Consider the following 14,429-nt stretch of genomic DNA (forward strand, 5'->3'; position numbering starts at 1 on the left):
GGACATTTCTAGATACAGAGGTATGATGGGAATGAACAGAAGGAGACCTGTCCCTTACAGAGGGCACCCTAACAGCTTGGCTACCAGTATAATGTGAGAGCACACCATCAGTATGGTGTGATTCAACCTCTGTACCAACTATGCTAGACTGTCCAGTAATGGGCAGGCTGAGAAGTTTCTTTCCTGAACCTTTTCCTGGGGGAGTCCCTGGATCAGATTGAGAACCATTAGCTACTTTTTCACCAGATTTGGCACTCATGGCCTTATCCTGTACTCTAAGCATATTAATTAACAGTTCTAAGGAAGGATTCTTCCCTACACTCAAACCTCTCTCTATGCAGAGACTCCTTGCTCCTTTCCAGCTAAGGTGATCATATGCAAGTTTGGACAGTTCAACATTTTTTCCTGTGCCAGACATTTTTTAGAGAGAGTTAAAGTGAAAGAAAAAGAAAAAAAGTTTTCAGAACTTTTTTGGAAAGACAGAAAAAACTTTTTAAACTTTTTGAAAGTTTAGAAGTACTTTTCAGCACTTAGAAAAGAGTGAAAAGAGGAAATGCAAAACTTTTTGGCTATGTGTATATACACTGACCTTGTTTTGTATATTTTTCTCTTATGAAAAGTACAATGACAAGAGTGGTAAGTAGTCTCAAGCACTTATCCCACCACTGCACAACCAATGTAGGAGGCTGGACTGGCTTGTAGTGAGTACCAAGGGGTACTTGCACCTTGCACCAGGCCCAGTTATCCCTTATTAGTGTATAGGGTGTCTAGCAGCTTAGGCTGATAGATAATGGTAGCTTAGCAGAGCAGCTTAGGCTGAACTAGGAGACGTGTGAAGCTACTACAGTACCACTTAGTGTCATATGCACAATATCATAAGAAAACACAATACACAGTTATACTAAAAATAAAGGTACTTTATTTTTATGACAATATGCCAAAGTATCTTAGAGTGTACCCTCAGTGAGAGGATAGGAAATATACACAAGATATATATACACAATAGCAAAAATATGCAGTATAGTCTTAGAAAACAGTGCAAACAATGTATAGTTACAATAGGATGCAATGGGGAAACATAGGGATAGGGGCAACACAAACCATATACTCCAGAAGTGGAATGCGAACCACGAATGGACCCCAAACCTATGTGACCTTGTAGAGGGTCGCTGGGACTATTAGAAAATAGTGAGAGTTAGAAAAATAACCCTCCCCAAGACCCTGAAAAGTGAGTGCAAAGTGCACTAAAGTTCCCCTAAGGACAAAAGAGTTGTGTTAGAGGAATAATGCAGGAAAGACACAAACCAGCAATGCAACAACTGTGGATTTCCAATCTAGGGTAGCTGTGGAACAAGGGGACCAAGTCCAAAAGTCACAAGCAAGTCGGAGATGGGCAGATGCCCAGGAAATGCCAGCTGCAGGTGCAAAGAAGCTTCGACTGGACAGAAGAAGCTGAGGTTTCTGCAGGAACGAAAAGGGCTAGAGACTTCCCCTTTGGTGGACGGATCCCTCTCGCCTTGGAGAGTCGTGCAGAAGTGTTTTCCCGCCGAACGGACGCCAACAAGCCTTGCTACACGCAAATCGTGCGTTTGGCGTTTTTGGACGCTGCTGGGGCCCAGGAGGGACCAGGAGGTCGCAAATTGGACCTGCAGAGAGAGGGGACGTCGAGCAAGACAAAGAGCCCTCACTGAAGCAGGTAGCACCCGGAGAAGTGCCAGAAACAGGCACTACGAGGATGCGTGAAACGGTGCTCGCCGAAGTTGCACAAAGGAGTCCCACGTCGCCGGAGACCAACTTAGAAAGTCGTGCAATGCAGGTTAGAGTGCCGTGGACCCAGGCTTGGCTGTGCACGAAGGATTTCCGCCGGAAGTGCACAGGGGCCGGAGTAGCTGCAAAGTCGCGGTTCCCAGCAATGCAGCCCAGCGAGGTGAGGCAAGGACTTACCTCCACCAAACTTGGGCTGAAGAGTCACTGGACTGTGAGGGTCACTTGGACAGCGTCGCTGGATTCGAGGGACCTCGCTCGTCGTGCTGAGAGGAGACCCAAGGGACCGGTAATGCAGCTTTTTGGTGCCTGCGGTTGCAGGGGGAAGATTCCGTCGACCCACGGGAGATTTCTTCAGAGCTTCTGGTGCAGAGAGGAGGCAGACTACCCCCACAGCATGCACAAGCAGGAAAACAGTCGAGAAGGCGGCAGGATCAGCGTTACAGAGTTGCAGTAGTCGTCCTTGCTACTATGTTGCAGGTTTGCAGGCTTCCAGCGCGGTCAGCGGTCGATTCCTTATCAGAAGGTGAAGAGGGAGATGCAGAGGAACTCGGCTGAGCTCATGCATTCGTTATCTACTGTTTCCCCAGAGACAGAGACCCTAAATAGCCAGAAAAGAGGGTTTGGCTACCTAGGAGAGAGGAAAGGCTACTAACACCTGAAGGAGCCTATCAGCAGGAGTCTCTGACGTCACCTGGTGGCACTGGCCACTCAGAGCAGTCCAGTGTGCCAGCAGCACCTCTGTTTCCAAGATGGCAGAGGTCTGGAGCACACTGGAGGAGCTCTGGACACCTCCCAGGGGAGGTGCAGGTCAGGGGAGTGGTCACTCCCCTTTCCTTTGTCCAGTTTCGCGCCAGAGCAGGGGCTAAGGGGTCCCTGAACCGGTGTAGACTGGCTTATGCAGAATTGGGCACATCTGTGCCCAACAAAGCATTTCCAGAGGCTGGGGGAGGCTACTCCTGCCCTGCCTTCACACCATTTTCCAAAGGGAGAGGGTGTCACACCCTCTCTCAGAGGAAGTTCTTTGTTCTGCCATCCTGGGCCAGGCCTGGCTGGACCCCAGGAGGGCAGCTGCCTGTCTGAGGGGTTGGCAGCAGCAGCAGCTGCAGTGAAACCCCAGGAAGGGCAGTCTGGCAGTACCAGGGTCTGTGCTACAGACCACTGGGATCATGGAATTGTACCAACAATGCCAGGATGGCATAGAGGGGGCAATTCCATGATCATAGACATGTTACATGGCCATATTCGGAGTTACCATGGTGAAGCTACATATAGGTAGTGACCTATATGTAGTGCACGCGTGTAATGGTGTCCCCGCACTCACAAAGTTCAGTGAATTGGCTCTGAACAATGTGGGGGCACCTTGGCTAGTGCCAGGGTGCCCTCACACTAAGTAACTTTGCACCTAACCTTTACCAGGTAAAGGTTAGACATATAGGTGACTTATAAGTTACTTAAGTGCAGTGAAAAATGGCTGTGAAATAACGTGGACGTTATTTCACTCAGGCTGCAGTGGCAGGCCTGTGTAAGATTTGTCAGAGTTCCCTATGGGTGGCAAAAGAAATGCTGCAGCCCATAGGGATCTCCTGGAACCCCAATACCCTGGGTACCTCAGTACCATATACTAGGGAATTATAAGGGTGTTCCAGTAAGCCAATGTAAATTGGTAAAAATGGTCACTAGCCTGTTAGTGACAATTTAAAAGTAATGAGAGAGCATAACCACTGAGGTTCTGGTTAGCAGAGCCTCAGTGAGACAGTTAGGCACCACACAGGGAACATATACATGCACACCTATGAGCACTGGGGCCCTGTGTGACAGGGTCCCAGTGACACATACATATAGGCCACAAACCTATGAGCACTGGGGTCCTGACCAGCAGGATCCCAGTGACACATAACAAACATACTGAAAACATAGTGTTTTCACTATGAGCACTGAGGCCTGGCTATCAGGATCCCAGTGAGACAGTGAAAACAGTGACAAACACCCTGACATACACTCACAAACAGGCCAAAAGTGGGGGTAACAAGGCTAGAAAGAGGCTACCTTCTCACAGTGTGGCTGTTGGCATGTTTGTTGATATGTGTGCGGGTATGTGTGTTGGTGGTGTCTGCATGCGTGTACGGTGTGTGTCTGGGTTGCGATGTTGGGCGTAGGGGTGGGGAGGGGGGTCCTGCCACCTTTGGGGGGTGGCAGGGGGGTGTGGGTGTGGGGGGAGGGTTTGGGGTTGGGGGTGGGGGAGACCCCTATCAGTGCCAGGGAAGGAATTCCCTGGCACTGATAGTGCTTACCCTCATGGATTTCATGGCGGTTCCCAAACCCATGACATCCATGGCGGTCAGCCGGGTCGTGATACCGCCGGCGGTCTTGTGACGGCTGCCGGGCTGGAGACCCAAGTCTCCAGCCCAGCGGTCGTCTCCGCCCTGGCGGTCGGAACGGAGAAGTGGTGGAAGACCATGGCGGTTAATTGCATTTTTTTACAGCCAGCCAGCCTGTTGGCGGTAAGACCGCCACTTCTCCGCCAACCGCCAGGGTCCTAATGAAGGCCTATGTGTGATGGCACCCTTGCACTAGCAAAGGTGCCCCCACGCTGTCCAGGGCCAATTCCCCGGACTTCATGAGTGAGAGGATACCATTACACATGTGCACTACATATATGTCAATACATATATGTAGCTTCACAATGGTAACTCCGAATATGGCCAGGGGGGCCAATCCCATGCATCTAGGGGGCTCCACCTTGGACCCCCAGTACTGCCAACCCAGCTCTCTGAGGTTTCCACAGCAGCCCCAGCTGCTGCCACCTCACAGACAGGTTTCTGCCCTCCTGGGGACTGAGCAGCTCAATTCCAGGAAGGCAGAACAATGCATTTCCTTTGGGAGGAGGGTGTTACAGGCTCAGGAAGTGTAGCCTCCCAGAGCCCCTGGAAATGCTTTGAAGGCCTCCTCGCATAAGCCAGTATACACTGGTTCACAGACCCCCAGTCCCTGCTCTGGCACCAATCCCCCTCTCAGGGCTATTTAGGGTCTCTCCCCTGGGTGTTTCCTTAGATTCAGCTTGCAAGACTCCTCCAGGGATCCTCTGCATCCTCTGCTTTAGCTTCTGACCGCCGGATCAACCACAGACTGCTCCAGGAACCGCTGTAACTCCAACAAAGTATCCAGGACTACTCCTGTGACCTGCAACTTCAGTTCCAGCCAGCATTTGCAACCGTTTCCAAGGCGTGCACGCTCTGAGGACTCCCTGTCTTCACCCTGCACCAGAAGAACCTAAGGAATCTCCTGTGGAGTGATGGAGTCACTTCCCTGCTCCTGCAGGCACCCTTCTGCGCCGATGACCGGTTCTCTGGGACTCCTCTCCTGACGACGAGTGTGCTCCCTGGAACACAAGTGGTGGACCGACATGACCCAGACTGTCCTAAGGTCCAGCTGTCCAAATTTGGAGGAGGTAAGAGCGTGCCTTCCCGGTTTGTGACAGTACCCCTGTGCACCGCATCATCTCCAGCTCCTTGGGCTTCTGTGCACTTCTTCCAAGAATCCTCCATGCACAGTGTAGCCCAGGTCCCCAGCACTCCAACCTGTGACGCACAACTCACTGAGTTGTTCTACGACGGCGTGGGACCTCCTTTGTTGTTCTGCACCAACCGCACTTTGCATCTTCTTTGTCCCCAGTGCAGAGAGCCCCCTCTGTCTCCTCAGTCCGAGTTGGGACCCCCAGGTCCCTCCTGGGTCCAGGCAGCGTCATTTTGATGCAAACTACAAACTTGCTCGAACCAAAGCTTGTTGGACGAATCCAGCGATGCTAACAGCCTGCATCCAAAAACTCGACGTGGGACATCTCCTGCACCAAGCAGGAACCCGCAGCCATCTTCTTTGGTGCTCTTCTGTACACTTCTTCTAACCGGAGAATCCACTTTTGCACCATCTTCTAGGTTGGCAGGGGCTCCTGTCCTTCCCGGAATCTTCTGAGACTTCTGGACTTGGTCACCTCTCTTCACAGGTCTTCAGGTCCAGGAATCCACCAGTTGTTGATTGCAGTCTTGCTTGGTTCTTGCAGTATCTCTTATCACGACTTGTGGTGTGTCCTGAGGAAACTTGCAATACTTTACTCCTACTTTCCTGGGATCTGGGGTGGAGTACTTTACATACCTTTGGTGTTTTCTTACACTCCCGGCGCCCCTCTACACACACTTGCCTAGGGGGGAATTTGTGAGTCGCATTCCACTTTCTTAGTATATGGTGTGCATTCTATTGTATTTTCTACTGTTTACACTATTCTATGACTATTTACTTACCTGATTGTGGTCTCTAGTGTATATATTGTGTATAATACTTACCTCCAGAAGGAGTATTGTCTCTAAGATATTTTTGGCCTTGTGTTACTAAAATAAAGTACCTGTATAAGTACTGTGTAACTATAGTGGTATTGCAGGAGCTTTGCACGTCTCCTAGTTCAGCCTAATGTGCTCTGATGCAGCTACCTCTAGACAACCTAAGCTGGTAGAACACTGCCGACATTTCACTAATAAGGGATAACTGGACCTGGTATGAAGTGTAAGTACCTTCATACCAGGCCCCTAAACGTCATTACAGCAGCCCCCAGGAGTAATGTTTGGACAGCTGACCCTAGGTTTGCGGGATCCAGAAATTCATGACCCGCTGGAATTTCTAGTTAATTTGTAAAGTATTCCCAAGGCTGGAGCTTTTGCTCTACAGCTGTAAGTGCAGCACCCTCTACAGGCTAACTGTATGGCTGTATTTTATGTGGTTTAAACATGTGTAAACAAGATCCATGTTGTATAGCACCTGGTAGAGGCGAAATCTATGGTTGCATTTTATATGAGCAGAAAGTGAGTTTCTGTAGAGTTTATTTTTATGGTTGCATTTCATGTGTGTTTAATTTTAAAATGGTTGATTGACATAATAATGTTGACAGTGATTGTTTTATTAACATTAATAGGTGCATTTACACATGGTTATTATTGAAGATTGCATTTACACTACTAAATGATGGTGTTTTTAACATTTGGTTTGTTGTGTGGTAATGCGATGACCATTATAGGGTTAAATATGATTTTGTAATGTCATCTATGATATATTTAGTCTGTCTGATGTATATAGCTGTAATTGAATGCATAGTATTTAGTAGTGTGTGTGTGTAATACATGTACTTTTCCTTTTTTTTTAAAAAACAACAAAATCACCGACTGGACATTTATTGAGTGTAATTATTGCGTGCCAGCGAATGGTGAATACTAGCCCACACCACCTCCCGTGAGTAGGGCTTGGACTGCTCTGCTTTGCTACAGTGGAGTGCTTTGTTCCTAGTAAGGGGAAATTGTGGACCTATTATTTGTGCCGGCCTCACACTCTGCACAACTAATACCCAATTTTCTTCACAGGATATTTGTCTACAGTAGGAAGTAGGTAGTTATGCTCTCCTGCTTTTACCGTATTGATACACTTGGAACACTGTGCCCGTCTGTTACTAACTCTTCCCAAGGTAAACAGTGTTTAAAATAAAAATTTTAGAATTTTTTAAAATGAAAAACACAAATATAATCCAGCATCAAACAAGAATATATTAAATAGTGACAGGGACAGTATTTCAAGCATGAGTAACGTGAATATGAAACTCTGAATAATTAATTAACAATATCTTCAGAAAAAGTACACTTTACAATCTGTGCTCCTTATACTCAGGGTAAAGGAAACCATGCTAGTGAGTTTCCATAGAATGTAACTTGGTGATCCTTGATGATATCAAGCAATGGAAGGTCAACAGTGATCCGTGGCAAACATTCTCAAAACCATTATTTACTTTTGTTCTCATGGGTTTTCCAAACAAAGGGGGTGATTCTAAAGAGCATGTAACCCTAGCAAGAACCACATGTTAAATAATACAATAATCTTCCATCTAACATGAGAATATATATATATATATATATATATATATATATATATATATATATATATATATATATATTACTCAACTTACCTGGGTTTGAGCAGGTGAAAGGTGAATTAAAATGAAGGGCAATCACAAGAGTACCGGGACGTAGAGTGGCATTTTATGTGCCTAAATGAGTTCAGGAAGGCTAAGTCACCTGTACTGGTTGTGCCTTACAAGGTGAGACTGACACACAGAAAACTGTGATCTGGGTACCTAGTATTGATCTAGTGGAGTCAGGTGAAGTTCAGAAGGTCCTACAATTCAAAGAACTCTTCTGAAAACTGCATATATTGTTTTTCTTCAGCTTACTTTAAAAAAAAGACGAATTATTATTTGGGAAAAGACCACTAACTTTTCTGACTTAACACCTTGAAAACGTAGGTACTTCTAGCAGAGGACGGAAACGTTATTTCTGCTGTGCAACCGGCCATCTAGCATAGGTTCTCCACCAGTACTGTTGTAAAATGACTGGAAAGACAATATTGTTCTACACACAAAACTGTGAATGGTTCCATAAGTTAAGAGTGCTACAAAAATGACTTTTGGTTATTACAGGTCCTTTGAGCTATTCTGCCCTTGTTGCCCCTTTATGCACCTTCCCCAATAGACTACTGTAATGCAAAACGAGAGAGCCTAGTATTCTGCCAAACTCAAGAATGTGCAAATTTACACTAGTCAAATTATTCTTGATCCGAACATCACAGATCACAACAAGCCTGAACTGTCATTGAACTGGCTCTCACTAGAGAATGAAGTCCAGGGCCTTGTTACTCCTTTAGAATGCCCTTTAGGGCCGAGAATTATCCTAAACATTCTCCATTTTACATCACAGCTATTACTGCTACCATACCAGACTTGTGATGCATCTGTCAAGAAACAAATATTGTTGTGGCACATCAACAGATGTTCAAGTCTATTCCCTGTAACTCTTTGCGCTACATTATGCCTGCGCCAGGCATAATGTATGCAAAGGGGGCGTTTTCCTTTTAGGGGAGCCGGAAAAATGGCTTAATGAAATCTATGCTTCCATTCTTTAGAATGGGGTCATATGCACTCTGTAGGATTAGTGCCAATAGTTCGTTGCTACTCCTGCAGAGTACATCAATAGCGTCATGAAAAATTACGCTATTGCCCCTTACCCTGCGCCATTTGTGGCATATTTTAAATACGGCGCACACATGGTGGCATTAGGGGGGGTGCTAAAAGGCACTGGGAAGTGGCGCTGCACTCAGCGCAGCGCCACTTTCCATAAATCTGCCCCTTAGTTTACTGAAGTATTTGTGTCAAAGCTTGGTTGATATTCAAGTCTCCAAAGAACTCTTTTTCTCGTATTTCCTTTGAATGCTTATTACCCCTTACCCATTTCCTGCAATCCCCTTATAAGGACTCTGAGGTCCCAGCTACGCCCCTCTAGTGCTGTAAAAAACAGTAAATAACATAAAAGAGAGAATTCAGTGTCAACCACCCTTCTTGAAGTATACTGTAAGTTGAGGCAGAAGAGGGTCAATAACAATATTTAATCTGGGGATAATTTTGTGCTTGAGGATCATATCTGATGATCGAGGTAATACCAGGATCCTGAACTAAAAATGATTTTCTAGTCATTGGTCATAGTCATTTCTTCAGTTTTGAAAACAAGTTGGAAACCAAGGTACATAACCAAACCAATAATTTTGGATTTGCAGTAGTCCAAATACATTCACAATAAAAACATGTGTACATTAAGACTAGCAAATTGTGAAGTTTGCATCCGCATATCATTAGAACTTACCAGTAAATAAACATACAGATAATGCCAACAGTAAGAACCAGCTGAACTGCCAATGTCAAGTAGACCTTTTTGATAAAAGCTGTGGAAATAAGAAATACAGTAAATGCATACTTTTGAGGGCTAAACTTTAACATACATTTTATAACCAAATGCAAATTTTCCTACACAACACAATTTTTTTTAGATCCAGATGTACATATCACTGGTTGCAAACTACTGGTTGCAATATGCGACCAGTAGTTTTGTGACCTGTGTGGTAATTTGCAAACCGACTTATGTACCAATGTACTAACAGGTCTTTTTGTGAATTGCTGATTCCTTGTACGTCTCAATTCAACCTACCTCATGAATAATATTGAGGTAGGTCGCACACTGCAACCCACTAGGAATCAAAGCCTTAATAGTGATGGCTAGCTTACTGGGGGCCAGCAGACCACTATGTTGGTGACTGCTTTTAAATAAAGCTTTTTTTTATTGCAATGTGTTAGAAGAGATTGAAAAGTGTAAGCTTAGTTTTTTAAGAGTTGGAATGTTTTGGTCAACATTCAGAAAGGGGAAAGGGCCTCTTGGGGATCCTTTTCAGTTTCTGAATTAGGCCTTGAGCCATCCATGTTATCGGTCCACTTGGGGGGATGGATTCTAATATGATTTGGATGCCTAGAGATGGAAAATATGTGGAAGAAAGTCATAACTGTTTGCCTTTTGTGAGTTACCACTCCACTCCCAAGATAGCTCATCATTTTTATTATTGTGAATTTTATTTTTTTTAATTACAATTACAGTAAATGTGATAATATAAATTGCTAACAATTATAATAGTAAATATGATTATATTAAGTATACCAAGTAAAATGTATACATTTTTAAATGTATTTCTTTTTCCAGAGCTAGTGGTGAATGACCATGTAGCATCATGAAGAAGACTAAAACAAGCACATCCTGTCCCTCTGGTCCCCACTGTATAATTTATGATCAAATGTCCAACATGGAGTTATGCGTACAAGCCTGCAGGACTACTCATCACGGAAAACTTTTTTAGAGGCAACTCAAGTAAGGAATCACATTCCACTGTTTAACACTGTGAGAAATGTGGGAAGCAAAACGGTTCCCCAAGAATTTTACCACAGGAAGTGCAGGAGTCTGTTTACTATGAAGAGAGATTTACAGACTATTAAGCAAAAAGCTGAAGTATGTGTGGGTGATGATGCTGGAACGAGTACGTTCACGGGTAAACACTTTAACAGAAGATCATCATTAAAGTCAAACGTGTGTGCTAAAGAATTTATATTTTGTGGAAAGATAAAAAGCTACAAGGGAACACCAACGCATGGAAAATTAATCAAGGCCATGGGGTTGACAAAAGGCTTTGAAATGTGCAACCATTAATTGTGATTCAAAGATCTTAGGAGTTTGTAGTAGGGCCATAGTGGCTGCAGAACCCCATTATCATGCATATTGTTATAGGAACTATAAAAGAGTTAAAGCAAACGAGGAAGATCATGCATATAGTATTCAAATCGATGTTCACTACAAAAATATGAGATATGAAGCATGTGATGAACTATTTCAATACATTAGAATTGTGATTATTCCCATGGTTTTTTGCATATGACAGGATGAACTATGTTAGATATCTTCCTGTATACTATGCTGAAATGACTTCACTTGCAGTGAAACATCTAGGGAAACACCACAACTTCGCCAATGGATGCTTTTCAGTTAAAATATCCAATGTTAATCCGTTTGGACAAATTCCGGTCAATCAAGCAACAGAGAAAACAGTCAACAAAGACACACAGACTCCGGGTGGTACGACAAGGTTCAACCTCAAGGTGGGTGCTGTGAAAAGGTATTACATGACGTTGGACACAGAAGCGCCTTTTGGCTCAGATAAGGGAAATGGTTCATAACAACAGATCAGATCCTACTCATGCAGATCTACACAAGTCACAAGCTGAAAAAGACAAAGATACTGTTACGAGAGCTGTTAGTCTGGTTTAAAGCTGGATAAACCCATTTATTGGGCCACATGATCTCATTAGTCTCTCCACAGCAAGAAAGGCATCTCACAACATATTATCCGACATAATGAAGGCGCATGAAATAGGTGAACAGTGCTAAACAGACTTCAAACCTGAGATACTGAGAATAATCCATCAATTAAGAAGTTTCATGATTGAAACGAACAAACTAAAAGCCTTCACTAAGATGTCCAAGAAGAAGGCAGTGAACAGCAATGGCAGGACAATCTTCATGAAAGCAGACAAAGCACTACTTGGTTGAATCACTGTGACAGCACAGAATCGGAAATTTCAAATGGCGGATGTACTCTGTCATCCTTTAGGATCTTACCTTGGGCTTTAGCAACTCCAGAAGGTCTGTTGCAAAAGACAAACAAAGATGTTTAGCACCATACTTGCAGAAAAACATTACCCCTTCTTAGAAAATACCTGGAGATTCACCCATGCCGATTGATGGTATGGTTCTTGTTCAGATAGTCAAAGGAGAGGAATCAAACTGGTGAGGTAGCTATGTCTGTCTTGTACAGGGCTTTGCAGGTTGGAAATAGAAGTAGAAGAATCAATGTTCTGTTTTATACGTACAATGAGACATCTATTAAGAACAGCAAAAGGACAATCAGAGGGGAAGAACTTGGGCACTAGTTACAGAGTATCTCACCTTTCCATACTGTCAAACAGTAGAGTAAATTCCTAAGCTATGTAAGGAATAAAACAACTCTCATCGCATTTCTTGTTAACGAATGGAGGAAACCAGAGTATTTCATAAAACTTGAGAATAAAACACAGTTCTCGAACCATGAAGATAAATGACACAAAATAACATCTGAACTGAGCCATCTCAACAGTACACACAAAGAAGCAAATGGTTGTTTGTTTCTGCATGCTGCAAACACAGCTAAAGAGGGTATGAGTGACTAATGATAAGCTCATATGACACCAATGTGTTTATTATGTGTTTGAGATTCCATGACAGAATCATGGCTAAATTGTTGCTGAAATGTGGTACGAAAATACGCAGGTGAGTCATTGACATTGGGAAAATAGCTTCAACTCTTGGTGAAAATCTTTGTTGAGCCATGATAGGTCTCCATACGTTTATCAGATGTGACTCAGTAAGTGCATTTGCAAGAAAAGGAAAAGTAAGTGCATTCAAAATCCTGTCTGCCAACAGACGTATACAACTAACATTTTCGCAGCGCAGAGACAAATGGGATCTCTCTGAAGAACTAATGGACAAATTGGTGCAATTCTCCTGCTTGCTGTATGTACCAAAATATTCGGTTCATCACAAGAATGACTAGATATTTCTGCGAAAAGAAGGGAGAGACAGATAGTCATCAACGTTCACCTTGCAGAGACTGTCTGAAGAAACATGCCAAATGTGCAAATTATCAAGCCCCTATAAGCAAAAGATGTCTTCTGAATCATCCATTGACACCTAGTTCAATTGAGAGCGGGTGGAAGTTTGAAAAACAAAAGGGAGCAGAGCAACTGGTAGTGGACTGGGTGGAGGGGCAGCCAGCACCTCAGGCTGTGTTAAATCAACTATCTTGCAACTGCATTAGGAACTGCAAACTGCCAACATGTGTCTGCTGTCTAAATGACCTCAAGTGCACTGACATATGCAGACTTCCTGTCTGTGAAAATCAAACAGACGTAGAGAATGATGACACGTATTCAGAAGAAGATGATGATGACGAATGTAAATGATAAAATTGTGTTTATGTTCACTCATAACATACATTGCCTATGTAAGATGTGACAACTATTATTATTTGAAATTGTAATTGACAATTATGCATATAATCTATATCAATATATGAGGAATAAACTAAAGTTGTATTGTTATTATTTTAAGAAATGTATTGTTATTACTACAATTAGTAATCATAGTTATTTTTCAATTATATTGGATTTAACCAATCTGGTAGAATTAGATTCAGAATTAGATTTATTTTTCCACATATTATGATGAATTTGTATGCTATTTATAAAAAATATGAAAACCATAATTTTTTTCGTCTATGGTTGCTAATCCAATAAGATTAGACAAAAGACAAGAGTGATGACTTGCGATCACATATTTTCTATCTCTAGGCATCTATACCTTGTAAAAATATCATGTCAGAAACCATCATGTGGTACCAATGGCCTAAATTTGGTGGCTTTGCTCATGGCCTAAATGGCTTACCACCTCCTTTGAGGAGGGGGGAAAAGATTAATGTGTTGCAAGCGGGATTTGGTAAAAAAACATTTATACATACCACTGTGATACAGTATTTGTTTCGAATCAGTATTAGGTCGCAAACCTAAACTGCACTTCAATACTATTACTAAATCGTTATTTGAGGTTTTTACAAAGGAAAAGGAATTATAGAGATTGGAAAATGCCCAGGCCGTTTGAGAACACAAAAAAGCTTTGTACATCTGGCCCTTTATTCTTTGAAGGACATGGAGGTGGGGATTATGCTTATTCCTGCTTTACTTCTGAGTCAGCTACTTCATATACAAGCATTTTCCAATACTAGGAGACCTAGACAAATGTGAACTGAAACCTACAGAACACTAAGAGCACCAATCGAGTATATGTGTTTTTTACTAATAAATACAATAGGAAGAAAACTGCCTGTAAAGAAATGGCTCCCTGTTGCAGTTACCCCCCACTTTTTGCCTGATACTGATGCTGACTTGACTGAGAAGTGTGCTGGGACCCTGCTAACCAGGCCCCAGCACCAGTGTTCCTTCACCTAAAATGTACCATTGTATCCACAATTGGCACACCCTGGCATTCAGATAAGTCCCTTGTAACTGGTACTTCTAGTACCAAGGGCCCTGATGCCAAGGAAGGTCTCTAAGGGCTGCAGCATGTCTTGTGCCACCCTGGAGACCTCTCACTCAGCACAGACACACTGCTTGC

The 14,429-nt window shown here is 43.4% G+C and overlaps 1 protein-coding gene across 1 annotated transcript in view; it reads right to left on the bottom strand.

Moving 5' to 3' along the window:
• The window catches only part of LOC138262003 (protein lifeguard 1-like), a 268,022-nt gene that overhangs the window by 197,900 nt on the left and 55,693 nt on the right, over positions 1-14,429 (bottom strand). The window contains exon 3 of the mRNA XM_069211639.1: positions 9,492-9,570. Coding sequence (XP_069067740.1) covers positions 9,492-9,570 — 79 coding nt within the window. The remainder of the gene's footprint in view (positions 1-9,491; positions 9,571-14,429) is intronic.

The sequence above is a fragment of the Pleurodeles waltl genome, chromosome 10, assembly GCF_031143425.1.
Source record: "Pleurodeles waltl isolate 20211129_DDA chromosome 10, aPleWal1.hap1.20221129, whole genome shotgun sequence".
NCBI classification, from domain to species: Eukaryota; Metazoa; Chordata; class Amphibia; order Caudata; family Salamandridae; genus Pleurodeles; species Pleurodeles waltl.